Raw genomic sequence first — 19,111 nt, 5'->3', positions numbered from 1 at the left:
CCAATATTAAAAGGCTGCACCCAATACCGGAAACGATCTGGAAATGCCTCGAATTCTGTTGACTGTTTTTACTCTAGGATTGGTTTTTTACTGCCAATTCAATGAATTTGCAACTTTCAAAAGAGTAATGAGTATTACTTAGTGTGCAAGTGGTTCCAAAAACCTCTTTCATATATGATGAAAAATAATACATTTCACGTGTTGATCGCAACCATTCCTCTGTATACTTAATAGCTTCCTTTTTTTCTCATACGTTGTCCGGTATTGGGTGCTGTCCGGTACTGGAGGATCTCCCCCCAGTAATTTAAGAGTCCTCCAGGTTCATTGCCCATCTTTGGGCAATTTTACTGGATCTTGCCACTTTGGACTTACTTCGGCAAGGAGTATTTTCGCTACATACACGTTGCATTCCGATAATTTGTGCGAGAAAAACCCCTCATAATCTAAAACGAGTTATGCAGGTGCCCACAAACGATGTTTTCTCAAGCATTTGGTAGGCAAAACTGATCGTTGAAGTAATTTCTGCAAGAATTTAAAAAAAAACAGTTCTTAAGGGATTCTAAAAGGATTTCTTACCATAATTTATAGTAAATTTCTTTAAAAATTCGGCTAGTTTCATGAAAAAATCTTCGAAGAAATTAGCAGCGGAATTCCAAGACTATTTACGAAGAAATCACTAGAGCAATCCGATAATTAATTCTGGAACAACCTTTGAACGGCTTAACATAGACAACGGTGCATACATGGTGCGGGCAAAGGAGGAATCCTAGATAGAATTCTAAATACCTGAAGAAATATTTGTTAGAATCCTTGGAAAAACTCAATGAAGATTTTTTGTAATTTTCTGAAGATTCTAAGAGGTGTTTTATTTCCACATAAATTCTTTGTAGAAATTAAAGCATCCTCTATTCAAGTCATACTTTGAAGAATCTCTTGAGGAAAAAAATGGAAAACTTTTGGCAGAATCACTGAAAAGATCCGTTTGAGTATTTCTTTTACTGATTTCTAGATGTATCACTATAGGCACGTTTGGAGTATTGGAAGGAGTTAAATGCATGCATTTTTGGTTGGTTGCGTGCATAAATTTATAAAGATATGTCTAAACAAAGTTTTGGAAAGTTTTTGAAGGAATTCTTAGATATTTTTTGTGAAATGCATGGACAAATTCTAGGAATAATTTTTTTCAAATCATTCATGAAGAAATATCGAAAATAATACTTGAAGAAGATCCGAATAAAAAATGAAAGTATTTCAGAAAAATATGCAGCAATCCTACGATGAGTTCCTTGAAGAGTTCACAGGGGAATCCTTTAAAAATTACTAATTCCTGGTAGAACTTAGAAGACAAATTTTTGAAGCAATTAATGAAGTCACTGGAATCAATAAAAAGCATATCAGATAAATCCTGGAAGAGCATGAAATCTCTTAAGTTCATAAATATAGACTCGGAGGTGACTAGTGTAACTTATACAGAAGTTTATGGACACATACTTTACCTTTATATTTGAAAAAAAAAAATTCTGGAAACAATTCTGTGCAAATTCACATTTTTTGAGGAAATTCTGAAGATACTCCAAAAGGTATTATCAGAAGAATTTCTGATTTTCGATGCAATCCATATTACAATTCCTGGATAATATAACAAATAATTCCCTAAAGAACTTCTTGAAGAAATCCTTTGGCTCATTCTGAAATAATTCCTAAAGTAAGGCCCAAATATTTCCTAGGCCATTTTTTAAATTTATATTTTTCGAGCTGAAATATTAATCGGCGTGAAAATACAAAATCGTCGGCGGTACGCAGACCAGCGTATGGCGCGCCGCCGATACGTCAATCGGCTTCGGCGTGACGTAAAATGAATCAGCGGCGGCGGCGTGGCGCGGCGGCGCACAGGTCTACTCGGGACCAACGGCTTTACTTGTTTTCCAAAGAAAATCGACACTACAATTTTCACGTCAGAAGGGACTATCTCAGGGATGGGATTCGATCACAGGTGTGTGACGTTAGAAGTGTGTGTTTTAACCACTGCACCAGGTTCGTGCCCTGATTTGGTTTCTGGAAACGTACTTGTTTAAAGATTTTATTAAGAATATGTGCAACATCAGATACTGCCTCTAAATAAGAATAACATTTATTCAAAGCAATGATTTTTCGCCAAAGCCAAAGCTCATTTTATATTGGTCCACGTTATGTGTCCAACGTTCGATGAAGCATCTTCTTGACGGAACCAGCCGCAAGGATAACAAAAATTTGCTGAAAAATTCGAATAGTGTGCAGTTGAAAGTGAAATCAGTCTCGAGTATATACATTCGGCCAAAGGAATAGTTATGTCCAGGAATTCTTCTTCCAACTCATCCGGGAATTTCTAAAGGATTCCGTCAGGAATCTATACTACATTTTCAGTGATTTCCACTGGAATTTTTCAAAAATTCTCTCGGGAACTCTTCAGGTATTCTTTCAGAAATATTCAGGAGATCCCTTCAGGAATTTTACAAGATTCCTTCAGGAATTTTACAAGAAATTTCCGAAAATTCCTCAGAGATTACTGCAGGATTCCTTCAAATATTACCCAAGGATGTGCCATAAAGGAATTCTCCAAATATTTCTCCAGGAATTCCCCAGGGATCTTTCCATGAATTCTTCAGAGACACCGCAAGAAATTACCCTAGGGATTCCTTCAGCAAATAATTCCAGCAATGTTCTAAAGATTTCTCAGGTAACAAAGCGATGGAATCAACATAAATTTCTTCAGAAATTCTCCAGAGATCTTTCTTCAAAAAATCTTCAGAAATTCTTAAAAGAATCAAAAAATCCCTAGAAATTTCTTCAGAAATTTACCAGGAATTCTACAGAAATTCAGAAATCAGAAAACCTTCAGGGATTTTTCAAAAAATACCTCAGCGATTTCTCTAAGAATACTCCAGAAACTCCTTAAAATATTCTGCAAATACAAGTCTTAGATTTTTTTTAAATTCTCGCCAAAAGAATATCTCCAGAAGCATCTCCGGAATTTATCCAGGAATGCTTCCTGGATTTCCTTCAGTCCATGATTCCTCCAGGAATTTCTCCAAGATACCTCCAGCAATTCCACTTGGATTCTTTCCAGAATTCTTTTGAGTTCCTTCAGTAATTTCTGAGGAAGTCATTAAAAAATCTTCCGGAATTTCACCTCCAGGAATTTCTTGGGATTCCTCCATGAATTCCCCCGGGATTCCTCGACAAATTCCTCCGGGATGCTTTCAGGAAATCTTCTAAAATTCCTCCGGAAATTCCTCCGGGATTTCTCCATAAATTCCTCACGGATTCCTCCGGGAATTCCTTCGGGGTTCCTCCAGAAAACCCTTTGGAATGCAGAAACTATTTTCGGAATCCGTCCGAAAATTCTTCCAGGATCTCTCCAGGATTTTTCCAAGACTCCTCCAATAATTCCTCTAAGATTCTTGCAGGAATTCCTTCGGAATTACTCAAGAGGTTCCTCAGGGATTTCTCCAGAAATACGTCGGAGATTCCTCCAAGATCTCCTCTGGGATTATTCCAGGAAGTCCTTCGGGAATCTTCCCGGATTTTTTCTAGGATTACTCCAGGAATTCCTACAACATAGCTCCAGAAAGTCCTTCAGGTTTCCTCCAGTACTTTCTGCAATGATCCCCATTGATATTTTTCAAAAAAAATCTCTCCGATTGCTGCAGCAATAATCTCAGGGATTCTTTCATGAATTCTCCAGAAATTTTCTCCAAAAAATCTCCAGGAGTTTCAATAGGTTTCTTATAGATTTCTTTAGGAAGTTGTCGTTTGAATCCTTGTAGAATTCTTAGATTATTCGGTATCTCTAGAGAATTCCTTGGAAATTTCAAAAGGAATCCCTGGTAGAATTAATAAAAAAAGTATTGAGGAATTTGTGAAGGCATTATAAAAAAGCACTCTGGAATATAAAATGAAGAAATTACTCCTGGAGAAAATTCTGAAAGAATTTCAGCATGAATTATTTTAGAATCCCGTGAATAAAATCCTTAAAGAGTCCCTAGTGAGATTCCTTGAAAAAATTTTGGAGAATCCCAGGAGGAATTTTTAAGGAATTCTTGGATTTCAAAAAAATCTTTAACCAATTATTGGAGCTATCCATGAAAAAACCTGGAGAAACCTCAGCGATTATATTTTTGAGAAATATTTGGAAGAATTAGTGAATAAATTCTTTGACAAATCATTAGAGAAATTCCTAGAGGAATGCTTAAAATATTTCCTGGAGAGTTACTGGTCAATTCCTGGAGGAATACATGTCAGATTTTTTTTATTGTTTTTTTAAAGGAATCATTGAATTCGATAGAATTTCTGAAGGAATTCCTCGAGAAATCTTTAGATTAATTCTTGAAGTAATTCCTGGAAATTCCTAGAAGAATCTCTGGCAGCATTCTTGGCAGCATCCCTGGACCATTCATGCAGAAAGCTTGCTAGAATTCTCTGTAAGAAATTTAGGGTAAACTCTGAAGTAAATCTTTTAATGGTCAATACCAACAAAATAAAGTATTATTTTCAATATAAGAGCCCGACCAGAACCATAACAAGATTACAACACATTCTTATCAGCAGCAGTTAAAAATAACAGAAGTTGATAAAATTTCGTTAACAAGATGACTTTGTTCTCAACTTGTTATACTCTTGGTAACACATTTATAACAAAAGTTGTTATATTTTTCACATCGCATTTATAAGTTTATTGCAAATAACATCCGATATCATAAACAGTAACATAGTTTGCAATAATTTTGTTATTTTGTAACATCCTTGCAACACATTCTGTAATTATTTTGATATAATTGTAACAGGGTTTGTTACATTTTAGTTTAATTTGGTGCAAATTTTGTTTGAATTTTTGTTATTTTAACTACTAACGGTACATGTTTAATAACAATTGGTGATATAAAAAAATAATATCAGGGGAGCACATTCTGTTATAATCTTGTTTCTTCCGTCAGGTCGGTAGATTTCTCCAACGATGCCTCTAAATTGTCATGAAGTATTTTTCCAGGATATCATCAAATAATTCATCGATTTTCTTCAGTTTTTTCTGTAGTATTTACATCTCGAATACGGTTAATAATTCTCTCAGGAATTTTTTATGTTAATAAACAATTTCTAGTTTAATATTTTTTCGAAAAATTTATTAAAAATTTCTTTGAATTATGTTTAAAGATTTTTTCGAGGATTATTTTTACATTTTCTACGTGCCTTTCACCTTCTTCCAGGATTTGCTTAAGATCACTTCGGAGCAGTGAATCAAATTGTCATCTAAATAGATGAAAAACAAACAACAAAGCAAGCTCGCTCACAACCGTTTGCCCCAACTGTTGCGGATTAGGATACAATCAAAAGCAAAATTGTCATGACAATCACAAAGCGCAACATTGTTGCAACCTTTTCAACTCGCGACTAATCAGTTATTTAAAACACAAAACCAAATTTGTTTTATGGATGCTGTTCAATAATGTGTCAATGATTACCAACACAGAGAAAGTTCTCGAAAATTGCAATGAAAAAAAAAAACACCTAGAAGCTCTTTGCAGTTTTTTTTTTAATTTTTTGCTTAGATTCATAAATAAAGCGAAATTGTCGAAGAACTAGAAGAATTCTGAAAAAAAAATAAAAATTTTAGAATAAATCTCCCAATTCTTCATTTGTTTAGAATAACGTGGAATAATTTGTCAGAGTATGCAATAAGGAATTTCTCAAAGAATACTGCTGGAGCAAACGAGGAAATTATATTTCTGTATGAGAACTTAACGTCTGCCTATAGCAGGATTTGAAAAAATTAGTGAATTTCACAAAAAATCTCTGGAAGAAGGCTGAATTCAAGTACAAATTTCTAAATAATTTTATACATAAATTGAGAAATCTCTGGATGGATATTTGTAAAAATGGCTGAGCACTCCTCAGAAAACGCTGAGAGTACCTGCAATGGTTTCCTAGATGGCTAACACGAGACGGCATGAAAAATATATTGAGGAAGTTGGCATGAACTGTCAAATTCTTAATCGAAATTTGTGTAGCTAGATGAATTCCTGTGAAAACTTTCGGGGGGAGTACGTACGAATGATAAATTGAAGAGTTTCAATTCAGTTCATCAATGTATCCGAGAATCAATCATTCGTCATACTGGATTATAATGAATTCAGCTCCCTGCAGATTGGTGATTATGATAAGTGAATAAGTAAATTATTATTCACTTATCATAATCACCAGTTATCTTATCGTACAGCTACTTAACCGCGAATATTTAACCTCGACTTCGAGCCACTATTCCGATACGTTCTTCCTTAGCATCTGTACCGATAAGACAGCAACTATTTCCCCTTTTTGAATTCAGCTGCATTCAGTTCCACTCGCAAACTGTCACAATGAAGACGTTATCAACCCTTCTGGCCGGTTTCCTTGCAGCTCAATTTTACAGTGCTGCCGGGTCGGTTATGAAAACTCACGAAAAGATCGTCGGTGGCGATGCGGTAGATATTGAACAGTTTCCATACCAGGTGGCAGTTCTCGAAGTGGATAATCAAATTTGCGGTGGTTCAATCATCAGCGAAAGATGGATTCTAACGGCAGCGCATTGTACCGAGTGAGTTTTGCGATACGACCAAATGTCAAAAAGCGTTTCGTTTAGTGACGGACAATCATTTTCAGTGACACAATCCCACGCTATCTAACGGTTCGAGTAGGTTCATCCTTCCACCAGCACGGAGGAGTGGTTCATCAAGTGGACTCGGTCGTTCAATATCCCGATCATGTGCCGTACGGATGGTTGAATGACTTCGCGCTGCTGCATCTGACGACTGCGATAGATTTTGGAGTGGCAGCACAACCCACCCTTTTGGCATCAACGGATTCAGATTTAGATTTCGACCTAGACTGTATAGTGTCCGGGTGGGGTAAAACTTTGAATGAAACGCAGGGAACCGATCAGCTGCGTGCGGCCCAAATCCGATTGGTTCCCCAGGAGCAGTGTAACGCATACTACGACGGGCAGGTAGACGGGACGATGGTTTGCGCCGGGGGAGAAGGTCATGACTCGTGTCAAGGCGATTCAGGAGGGCCCCTAATTTGCCGAGGGAAACAGGTTGGAATTGTTTCCTGGGGTAAAGGATGCGGTGACTATCCAGGAGTTTATGCTAATGTCGTATTTCCCAGAGGCTGGATCAGGAACGTCACCGGATATTGAATCGAATAATGAAGGAAACAATCTCGTTTTAAAATAAATTTTACTAGTTTGTCACTGATGAGGGTATGCGATATTTCGAATGTTTCCGTAAAGTATCGTTGTATGTAGCATATTCAAAGTAACATTTGTAAACTACATGAATAATACATGCCACAAATTAGATGACAGTCTTCTGCACTACAATTCTAAAATTCAATGATTCTGTACTCTGCATTAAAAAGTTGTGAAAATGAAAATTTTTACCTTTGAAATCACCACTGTTCGGAATTGGAGACATAAGTATCGAGCAACTCAAAACTTTTCCATACTTCTATCCGTTTCGTCATTATCAATGTTAGGAAATCCGTGTATCGTCTTAAAAAAATGCATAACGCATCCTCTTATTCCCATAGCAGAGTCCTTTTCAAATTCATAACACTTTCACTTCGGTATCATCGCTTCCCAACGATATAGTTTACAACAAAATTAAATTTATAGTTTTCACCGAGCCATGTAAATCTGTCAGTGAAGCCCGCCCTTCGAATCCGATCCGGCAATCCCGTTGAAATCAAATCCATGTATCGAAATCTTTACTGGCTCTCTGGCATCCAACGGAGGTGGATAAAATTTGCATAACAGTAAACAGGTAGTCGATTTCTGGCTGCTCTATGCGAATCGATGCTCCGATTCAAAGTCTCGTCCTGTCAGTCTGAATCGAACGCATAGCTAAAGCTGCCTATTTTATGTGGAAAACTTTTACCGCACTCTTTAAAGCAACCATAAAACACGACCCGATTTCGTACCACTTCCCATAGGAACCGGTCCCATAGGAAAATGTTTTGGAGGGGAAAAATAGAATGACATAGGCTCATGATGCAAAAGTATTCCACTCTATCCTTGATTTATGGCCTGTACAGAATTCCTATACCTACGACGGCGTGTGTTGGTTCAACATTCTATGGAGGGCGATTGAATGTCCTCTGGCTGCTGATGGCTGCTGCACATGGCGGCATTTTCTACGAATGCCAAACGTGTGGCCAAATGCTTAACATATAAAGATCCGAAATGATTTCCTGACATCAGCACCAGTCCCCTCCCGGTTCATTCATCGATTCATTCAGAGCAATAGCATTCAGCCAATCACCCTTTCCTCGTTATGAAATGTGCGGCTGTGAGTGGTGTGTCTTCCATATGTATACCGTGATGATTCGTATTGCCAGGACATATTGAAGCATGGGCTCCGACCTTAATTCAAAAAATATTATTTCTTTCAATTTTATAAACCGTAACCGTAACATTTTGAAAGACCCCTCCCCCTGCTGCGTTATGTAATATTTTAACAATCCCTAGAGAGCACTTCATCTCCAGAACAACCGTACTGAAGATTCCAAGTTCCGAAATTGTCTTGATTTTGAAATATACCGGTTTAAAATTGTATACTAATCGAATCCTATATAGTGCGTTCATTATTATGCAACTTATATGACCATTTGTCGATTTAACCGCATTTTTAGGCCCATACTCCGAACAAAAACTGTTACCGTAATCCGGGGTATCATTGATCAGCGGGGTAAAATTGATCGGAATGACTCATCTCGTAAAAAGTTCGTATTATCATTTATTGATGAAACATTTCCAAATCATGAATGGTGCTTCTCTTTCTTATATTCATGAGCTAATAAAAGTGAAGATTTTTGAGAAGATTGCGTTTACCTTATGCGTAAATTTGGCAACTTTTCGAAACAATGATTTTAATGGTTAAGGATGACACTACCGAAGATTCATGTCTCACATAAGTTCTGCAAACGATATGAGCAAGGAAAATGCGGTTCTTACTAAAAATGGCATCGCCGAAAACGATTCCGTTGTCAAAACTTTCAAAAGTATGTTAAATTAGGCAACATTGTCGAATTACTGTTACTAATGTAAAATTCCCTTAGGAAAGTGCCTACTTTTAGGCGTATTCCGGCGTTCGAGGTGTTTTTAATTTTAAAATAACTCAAAAAGTAAATGACTTGTAAGCGTTTAGCCTTCATATTCGGCTTCAGGGGCCATGATTCAAGTAAGTAACGACATTTTCAATATTACCGAATGTTGTTTACATGAGTGATCAATGTTACCCCATCCCGACTAGAGGCTTGTAACAAAAATATAATAAAATTTTATCAGAAATGGATATCATATTCTGATATAATTTTGTTAGGCTCTGTTATCCACAGAACATAATAAAACAGAAATATAACATAATGTGTTTTATTTCCCCTTAAGATATTGTTTTGTTGATTTTTGACAACTTTATAACAAAATAAATAGATAGTTATGCATTTCAATAATATACAATATTATCGTATATCGAACAGTATTATAATTTTGATACTTTGTATCAAACATTATAACTTGGTTTGATATGTTTTTGTTAGAATTAAAACACATTTTGTTATGTTTATGTTACTATTCATACACTTTTTATTGTAATTTTAGTTATTTTAACAACATCCTGCATCAAGTTTGTAACAACCTATGTTCGAAAAAAACTTATAACATAATAACATATGCTGATATAATTTTGTTATGTACCCTTAGTCGGGATATCAGCTTAATCAAAAAATCACTGAAAACATTTTTTTAAACATGCTTAAATCTTTCTTAAAACAAAATACAGTATATAGCCACGAGCTATGGGTGGCAGTACTTGTTTTAAAAATATAAAATTTTCAACATTTGCATTTTCGAACGAAATATTTAAGAAATATTCTAAAAAATGATCAATGTTACCCCGGATTACGGTACCGTAATTTCGGGTGAAATTGATCATTTTTCACGGTTTTTATAGTCATTTTTCTATAATGTTAACAATACCAAACAACTAAATGCACGAAAACAAGTACGAAAGTGAGCCTCATCGACTTATGTACCGAAATTTTCTAACAAATGTCATTTTAGTGTTAACAAATACCTCTAAAATAAAAAATCAGAGGATCTCATTTCGGGGTGAAATTGATCACTTGTCAATGCCATTATTGTTAGTTTCCAAAACAACTCTATATGATAAATTTGAGCTCCCTGAATCCGAATATACTTGTAAAATTCTTAACAATGCAATATTTATATAAATAACGAATAGTTAAATTTCAAGAATTACGCGGAAAACGCCTAAATGTATGCAATTTCCTAAGGAATTCAATGATATCTAACAGAAATTCAATTATTTCAACCATATGAGCTAATTGGTACGAGTTTTGGTGATGAAATCTGGTTTGAGGATATATCTCAAGCATCCTGACAAACTTTCAGGTTCATACCATGTTCAAATCCTTGCTTATAAATAGAAGTTCATAGCTGTTTGTCAATACTGCACCGTGCATGATTTTGAAATTTTACGTTATTTTCATAGAAATAAACATTCATTAACGCAAAAAACTTCACAACACACAATTCTACAATAGTTACGATAAGCAACGTACATTTACTGTAGCTTACATTGATATTTGTGCTCCATTACGAATAAATAAAATGTGTGATACGATGATCAATTTCACCCTTCTGATCAATTACACCCGATTTTACGGTAATTGTTGTTCTTAAAAATATTTTTGAGGAATACATTTTGGTTTGGTGTTGATAAATACCACTGTTGCAAAATGAAAGCATATTAATTAAACTGTTGTACATAGTGCAAATTTATTTATTTATTTATTTTTTTAACTAAAAATTTTGAAAGATGGAAAAGCCCCTTTGAATGATTTCCTTTTAAAATTCTTCTCAAAAAGGCACAAAACCTCTTTATCTTTTCAAAATAACATTACAAAATGGCAATAATAAAAAAATATAAATCTATAGGCTCAGGCGGCATTTATCCATTGCAGAGCCAAAAATCTTGAAAAAGGGACATGACTTGAAAACTACTTGATGCCATCCTTAAATGAGTTTGTTGAAAATGTTTCCATCCAACCTGAAAAAAGGAAAAAGAAAGAAGCAGAATCATACGTAATACAAATCATCATTTAAAAATCTATAAAGTATTTTTAACGAGGGTAAGAATTTACTTCCCAGAACATCACGAACAGATTGAGGGAGCAAACGATGATATATTTTCTAATTTCTAAAGAAAGCAATTCTAGGTATAGCAAAGCACGTACAATGCACAATGGTCGGGCTCCATATAAAGGGGCGGCCAAAACTACCAAAAACTTTTTTGAGATTTTTATGATTTTTTCAATTTTAAAATATACCTCATGTGTTGTATTATTATGATCCTTGATTGAAATTGAACTAAAATTTAAATTTCTAAGACTTATATGACGGAAAACCGGCTGAAGTCAAAAAATTGAATAATGTAACAATAAAGTAAAGCACAAAATTCATAATTTAGGAATGCAATATTTCCCCAAAGTTATCCACTATCTGAAAGCTTATGGTTCAAGACTTTTATCGAGCATGAGGATGAAAAAAAATATTTGGTTGAAGTTTTAATACTATTCAATATTACACTTTAGTAATTTTGATGATTTTGAACATGAAAAACAACTCTTGTCGCGTCATGTCGCCGCCATTTCGAATATTGCATATCAACAAGCATCCTTAGATCTTACAAAACACCTCTAATTTTTTTGCAGAAATTTGCTGATTTGCAAGTTAGAGCGATTTGAATGATTCAATATTTTACATATATTTTGACGATATTTTAAATACTAAGTTTATTTAAAATACATTTAACCACTATTCAAACACATTTTGATCCAACTCGATCAAATATAAACAAAATTTGTATTTTCAGCCCAGTTTGATAACAATTTTTATGATTAAAAAACTTTTTTTTAAGGTTACGTAATTTGTGAATAACCCCTTCTAAAACAACAAGAACGCCAAATAACATATTCAGATTACATTCTTCTTCTTTTCTGGCGTTACGTCCCCACTGGGACAGAGCCTGCTTCTCAGCGTAGTGTTCTTATGAGCACTTCCACAGTTATTAACCCGAAAAGATCCTCGACCGGTGGGATTCGAACCCACGACCCTCAGCTTGGTCTTGCTGAATAGCTGCGCGTTTACCGCTACGGCTATCTGGGCCCCATTCAGATTACATATTTCATCGATTAAGGCGATAAAAATAATTTTGGCCAAACTTCACTTTTTTCCGACCATTGTGCAATGAAAAACAATATGGTCAATATCCTCATAAGCAACACCTCAATCAAACAAATTAGAATCATTGATATTGATACGATATAAATAACTATAACAAATATAATGATTGGATATAAGCCTCGACAATGTACAAATAAAATTTCTTCCGACAGCAAAATTTCTAAACCAACTAAATCGACTAACATTAGGTAAAATTGAATGACACCATCGTCCTTTATCACTAAAGTCCCATGAAAGCTGCCAATTATTTAAAGAATATTGTTTTAAATCTGTAAAATATTCAGACGAAAAAATTTGTCTGTTGAACACACTGCCACAACGAACCTCTAATTTTGCTAAAGAATCAGCTTGCTCATTACCATCAATTTTTGAAATGGCAGGAATCCAAATAAATTTAATAATGTAACCCTGAGAATTCAAATGACATAATTCTTTTTTCAGCAACAACATAATGTGATGAGTTTTAGAATTGAAATTTACGGAATTGAGTGCTTTCAAACTACTTAAACTGTCTGAACATATAATTAAAATATTTGGAGAACATTTTTTAATCTAAGAACAAGTAAAATACAAGACAGTTAGTTCAGCTATAGAAACCGAGCAAGGAGATTGTTATTTGAAAAAATAAGCAGAATAATAATTACAAACTCCAAAACCAGCAACATTTTGGATTAATGATCCATCGGAAAAGTAAAATTGATGTGAATCTAATCCAACAGAATAACGCCGAAAAAATAAAGGAGTGAAGCGAAAATACTCATTACTAGGAATTTGTTTTAATTTTTCATATAACGATAAATCGTTCATTGGATGGAACGAGTGAACATTAATATCAAAATTATGATAATTGAATGAAGAAATTGTTGTAGGAACAATATTCAAAGAAGAACAATATTTATATGAATCTAAAATTTTGCAAGTTGGATTTATATCATTTAAACATTTCAAAACATCAATTATTGGGTGTTTTTTAATAAAACAATGCAACATGCATTTAAAATTTAATTCATGTAAGCGAGTTTTGAGTGGAATCACTCAGGCTAAAACCTCAATAGATTGAGTGTGAGTTGAATTCATTAATTTTAAACAAATTCTTAGACACCGAAATTGAATCTTTTCTAGCTTACAAAAATGCGATTGACTTGCATTTACAAAAGTAAAACATCCATGTTCAACAATATATCTAATGGTCGTTTTGTAAAGTGTAATTAAATCATAGGATGAGCCCCCCACCAAGTACCTGTTATAGTTCTAAGGAAATTTATTCTTTTTGCCCAAATTATCTGGATAGGGAAAGTGTACCAGTTATGGCCATAGTGGTTCCCTATTTGGCCATATGCAAAATTTGGATAACTTTTACATTTTTAATCTTTTTGAATGTTTTAACATCAAGATTTGTCCTTAATTTTACTGCTAAAACACAAAAGATTTTTCAAATTGTAAAAGCATACAAGATATCACGTATGGCGAAAAAGGGAACCACTATGGCCGTAACTGGTACACCTACCCTATATTGAATATGTTTTTTCCACAATAATTTTGAATCAAACCATATTCCTAGATATTTATAATCATCAACTTGTTCAATTTCGTGACCATTAAGATATAAATTTATATTAACAATAGAACGTTTACGAGAAAATAAAATAAATTTAGTTTTAGAAACAGAAAAAGAAAAACCATTATTGTTTGCCCAAATTTCAATAATGTTTAATGCACATTTCATAAAATGACGAATAATTTCTCTATTATTACCGCTGATAGAAATAACTTCATGGACAATTACCACGTGATCGCTCATTCCGCAGTTGGTTGTCAAATCAAAGTGGTATTGATAGCTCGCAAGTGATATTGATAGTTTTAGACCATTAGCCATCAGCTGTTGTGATTGATATTAAGCAACTCTGCTCAAACAAGACCCTTGTGGAAGACCAAAATAACTTTATCGTATCAATTTGGAAGAGCCATTATGAAAAAAATGCATAATTTTGAAAGAAAATAAATTATATAAAAAATTGGCAATTATATTTGGAATATTTATTTTTTTTAATTTTGCAAAAAGTAGATCTAATAACACGGAATCATAAGCCCCAGAAACATCAAGAAAAGTTGAAACCATATCCTGCTTCTTATTAAACGAAACATTTAATTATAATGTAAAGCTAAATTGTTCATAATTATCGAGTGGAGATAACGAATAATCAAAATGAGTTAACGAAAATGAAATAAGATCCGAAAATTTTAACCAATTAACATTTTTACATAAATCAGGCTTAAAAGATTCATTATTTGTTTGTTTATTGTCATTATTACAAATCTCGATCAAAATAGGTAAATGATCACTACCATTAGGATCATTAATTATTTTCGAAGAAGAAAGGAAAGAGATAAATCAATACAAGTATGATCAGCAGGAGGAACAGCAATTCTGGTAAATGATCCATCATTGAGAATATTCAAATTCAATTCATCAACCAAATCCATGATCAAATTACCTCTACCATCACTATTCCTACTACCCCAAGCATAATTATGGGCATTAAAATCTCCTAATATGTAAAATGGAGAAGGTACATTGTCTAATATAGTCTTTCTTTCTGATAATGAAAAAGGATAATTTGGAGGAATATAAAAACATACGATAGAAAATTCCTTACCCAAATGTTTAACAAAAATAGCAATATATTCAATTGCAAAATTAAAAGGTAAATTCAAATATTTAAATTGAATATTTTCACGAACACCAATCGAGGAGTGTTGATCTAAAACATTTCTATCTTTTCTAATAATATTAAAAGTAGGGATACGTAAGTGTTTACATTCCACTTACCAAGTTTTATTTAAACAAAATATATCTATATTGTGATTAAATAACAGAGCTTCTAATCTATCAATTTTGGGTATAATGCTACGACAATTCCATTGTAATATAATTAATTAATTGGAATGAAGAAAGGAGGGGTCCAAAAGAATTCAACTTTTCAAAAATAAACGCTAAAAAAGGTAAACATTTTTTGATTAAATTTTTCCAAAAATCACTGAATCCTAACAAATTTATTATTTGTTCCAAAATACTCAAAATGTCATTATTATCATTATTGTTGGATGAATTATCAACATTATCCCTATTTTTATTATTACAGGATTGTCATTCTCTACTCTTTGAAACCTAGGAATCGTATGGCAAGTGGAAGAAACATTAAGTGGAGGAAAGTTTTTTTATCAAAAGATGTTGATGGTTGAGGATCAAAATTTGCATTATGTTTGTTAGATAATAAATTAGCGCTTTTTCTTTTAGTAGGAGGTTTATATATAAATTGATTAGAATCCTCATTCAAGTCATCATTATCATAATCAGATAATGCTTCATAAATATTGGATGAATTAAAATCACCAGATGCTTTCAAAATCTCTGAATAAGAATATCGATTTTTTAATTTAATTTGTTGGTTGAACTTTTGTTTGTTTTATAAACTGAACAGTCTTTAATTGAAAAATGATTCTGGTTGCAATAAATACAAACATCAGATTGTTTATCGCAAACAGATGAAGAATGAGAATCTCCACATTTGGAACATTTAGGTTTATTTGAACAATAGGAAGAAGTGTGTCCAAATAAAAGACAATGAGTGCAATGCATAAGTTTAGGAAAATAAAGTCTTACACTAAATGATACGTTATTAATTGAAACAAAATCCGGAAGAACAGATCCGGCAAATATTATTTTTATACAATTAAAATGAGTATAACTTGAACTGTTGTCATTGAACGTTAATTTAGATAAACGATTGCAATCTAAAATTTTGATGGGAGAAATGGATTTATTTTTGAAAAAACCTGAACCAAAATTTTTTAAAACCTAAACCAAAATTTTAAAAACCTAAACCAAAATTCATAAAACACCGATCGCTCTCTTCAAATCCAATCATCAAACGTAATCCGAATCTTGAATCGCTTTCCTCGCATCCAAAAACATTCGCCACCATGAAACACGAAACCAATTATATCCGTACTCCGAAATTTTTTTTCCTCCTGAAAAAAGAGAAAAATGTCAGGTGCAGAAAAAATACGTGTGTCCTAGTCAAAGCCTACTGCAGCAATCATTAAGATCAAAAAGATTATTCTTGAGAACCACGACTGAGGTTTTATTTGAGTGCGATATGCAACTATGGTAGAAAAAATATGGACTGGTGATCATTGTAAGTTGTCATCAGTTGTCTTTAAATAAAGGAACAAATTTCTTCCTCAAAAATCAAGTATCAACCTCAGCATGTAACTACCGAAAACCTAAGCATTACATATACTTTGCAATTGGATTAAATGGACAAATTGATGTGAAGTTTGCGAAAAAGTTACACGTCTTCTCGGTGAGAATCGAACTCATGACTCCCCATTCTCTAGATAGGGCGCGTTAACCCTGAATTCGATTTCAACTCAATAATCACGTGGTCCTCTTTCGCAAAGCGCACCTCTTTCGGAAGCTTCCCTTTTGATCCGTCTTACAAACGTGGGGAAAAGGCAATTTCAATGCACTCGCGATCCTGATTTGAAAATTATATGGCATGATCTACAAAACGAAATTAAAAAAGGATTTTATCAATTAAAAAACAAAAAATTTAAAACATAATTTCTCAATTGGTCACGTTAAGTCAGAGTGGACCAAGTGACATTTTGAAAATATTGAGAAAAATGGGCTTAAAGTCTAACACATTGTAATTTTATAACTCGTCAAAATTTTGGTTCAATATTTCCACACATATCTGTGTTGCTTTTAAACAGAAGTGAAGTGATAATCATGAAAAAAAAACATAATCAAAACTCCAATAGAACGATTTTTTTTTTATGGACTATGTGTACTTGGTCCACCCTGACTGAACTAAAGACCACCGTTTAGTTATTTGGTTCAATCTGACTGAACAATTTCTAGAAAAATAACAATCATTTAATGCTTGCATGGTCAAACATGCGCCCATCTCTAAGACAAACAGATTATCAAAATCCTTCTACATCAGTATAGTAAATTCTTCAATAATTCATACCTTTAATCCAAAAATGAGTGGCATTAAGATAGCTTGAAAACCAAAGTTTTGCAGGGTCAGGGCATTGAAGACCAGAAATATTCAAATATGCGTTCAGTCCGAGTGGAACAAGTGAAAATCTTTAGTACCGGCCAATGTTGGCAATAAATAATATTACCAGTATAACATATATACTGGTCCAATAAACAGTACATTCGATAGTACATTCGATACAGACACCATAGAACTACCAAAAAAAAAAATCTATCGGACTCTGAAAATGTCTCAAAAAATGCAATAATCAATCAGTTTATAGCTTTTTGGCACTTGGTTCGCTCTGACTGCACAGAAACTGTAGCAATTTCTGACCACCCTTCCAAATATAGTAAATGGTCAAAAATCAAAATCAAATGTATCGAATTAAGTAATATTTATTATTTTCTTTTATTGGATGAGAAGATGAATCATTCGATGTTAAAAAATATAATAAATCACTTGAAATGTTTTTCATTTCCTCGCATTCCTCAGCGCAGTTATTATTTTCGATGTTCTGGTAATAAGCACTTGGTCCACTCTGACTGCATACTTTTAAAAATTTTTATTGATCATCCATAGTAAATTTGTTACTTGTCTCTCTCAGTTTACAACATTCCTCAAATCTGATCAAAGCGGAATGGAGGCAAAGTAATTTCGTATCTTCTGAAAGAATAATACAATTTTCCCAAGTTTAGTACTTGGTCCACTCTGACTTAACGCCGACCAATTGACCCTGGCTTGCAGCCCTTTTGAGAATTATCTAAAATTTTGAAAAAAAACCATCAGCAATCAATGCTGGCATTGAATGAGGAAAACAAAATATATTAAATAATTGAGAAAAAGCTCAGACTAACTGTTATAGTTAAAATTTGAAAATGGATTGTCAAGGGTGTTGCTTAATGTTACTAAAACTTTTTCTAGATAGCAACCTCCAAAGTCATTTTAGTTGTTAACCTTTTCCTCCTCAACCTTTTTGACACTTCCGTCATCAAAAAATTAACCAGGTGTCAACAGAAAGAAATCAAACACCTTTCCACTTGATGAACCAATTTGTACCGCTCCCATCCCAACAGGTCTTCAGCAATTGCGCTAGCAAGAACAAGTTATTAAAATGCTCCAAGAAATTAAGGTGCCGAGGGATGACGGGCGCTGGTGGTTCACTTTCCACCGCACATTTAACCTCGATTCTTTTCCAACCGAGACGGGTTAAACCGGCAGCTTCGATGAGAGACGACAGTCTCGCCAAAACGCAGTGGTCCAGATCTGAGAAATCATAGCAAAACTCCACGTCCTCAATATTTTACTACTATCAGCAATGAAAAAATAATAGGTTTTCACCAGCTATTTTGAAAAACTGAACCGCCATGCATCGTCAGTCCAAACGCAGCTTGTTCTAATTCGCTTTACACCAGCTCAGTAAATGACGCTAAACATATCCCTAACGAAGCGTAACCCTTTTCGCTTTTCCAGAGGGGATCTGCCCGGAGTTGGCGAAAGGATTAAAATAAAATGATGTAGAAGCGTGCTCTTACACCATCGCGATCCCTTGGGTGAGTTTCCTTTGATCCAGATGGAGTGTTGGTGGGGATGATGATGTTAAATAGCTTCTGATAGGTGATACGTTTTATGAGCTCGATGATGTTGTAAATATTGAAAGTTATAGATGGGTTGGCTTGTGGATGGGGAGCGGTGTAATCGAAAGTGCTAAAAGGTAAAGGTT

The 19,111-nt window shown here is 33.9% G+C and overlaps 1 protein-coding gene across 1 annotated transcript; it reads left to right on the top strand.

Annotated features, from left to right (window-relative positions):
* Positions 1-6,313: 6,313 nt before the first annotated feature.
* LOC5568490 (trypsin-7) lies at positions 6,314-7,345 on the top strand. The gene is made up of 2 exons (XM_001658030.2): positions 6,314-6,610; positions 6,676-7,345. The coding sequence occupies exons 1-2, from the start codon at positions 6,393-6,395 to the stop codon at positions 7,208-7,210; spliced, it is 753 nt and encodes a 250-aa protein (XP_001658080.2). The 5' UTR covers positions 6,314-6,392; the 3' UTR covers positions 7,211-7,345.
* The last annotated feature ends 11,766 nt before the right edge of the window (positions 7,346-19,111 follow it).

This window comes from Aedes aegypti, chromosome 2, assembly GCF_002204515.2.
Source record: "Aedes aegypti strain LVP_AGWG chromosome 2, AaegL5.0 Primary Assembly, whole genome shotgun sequence".
Lineage (NCBI taxonomy): Eukaryota > Metazoa > Arthropoda > Insecta > Diptera > Culicidae > Aedes > Aedes aegypti.
Note: the sequence above shows the minus strand (reverse complement) of the source record. Positions and strands in the feature narration are given on the sequence as shown.

Bases quoted from the DNA above. Each gene is read 5' to 3' on its own strand.
- LOC5568490 (XM_001658030.2), top strand. From the start codon at position 6,393: ATGAAGACGTTATCAACCCTTCTGGCCGGTTTCCTTGCAGCTCAATTT. The intron at 6,611-6,675 runs GTGAGTTTTGCG...AATCATTTTCAG, and splicing joins ACGGCAGCGCATTGTACCGA to TGACACAATCCCACGCTATC.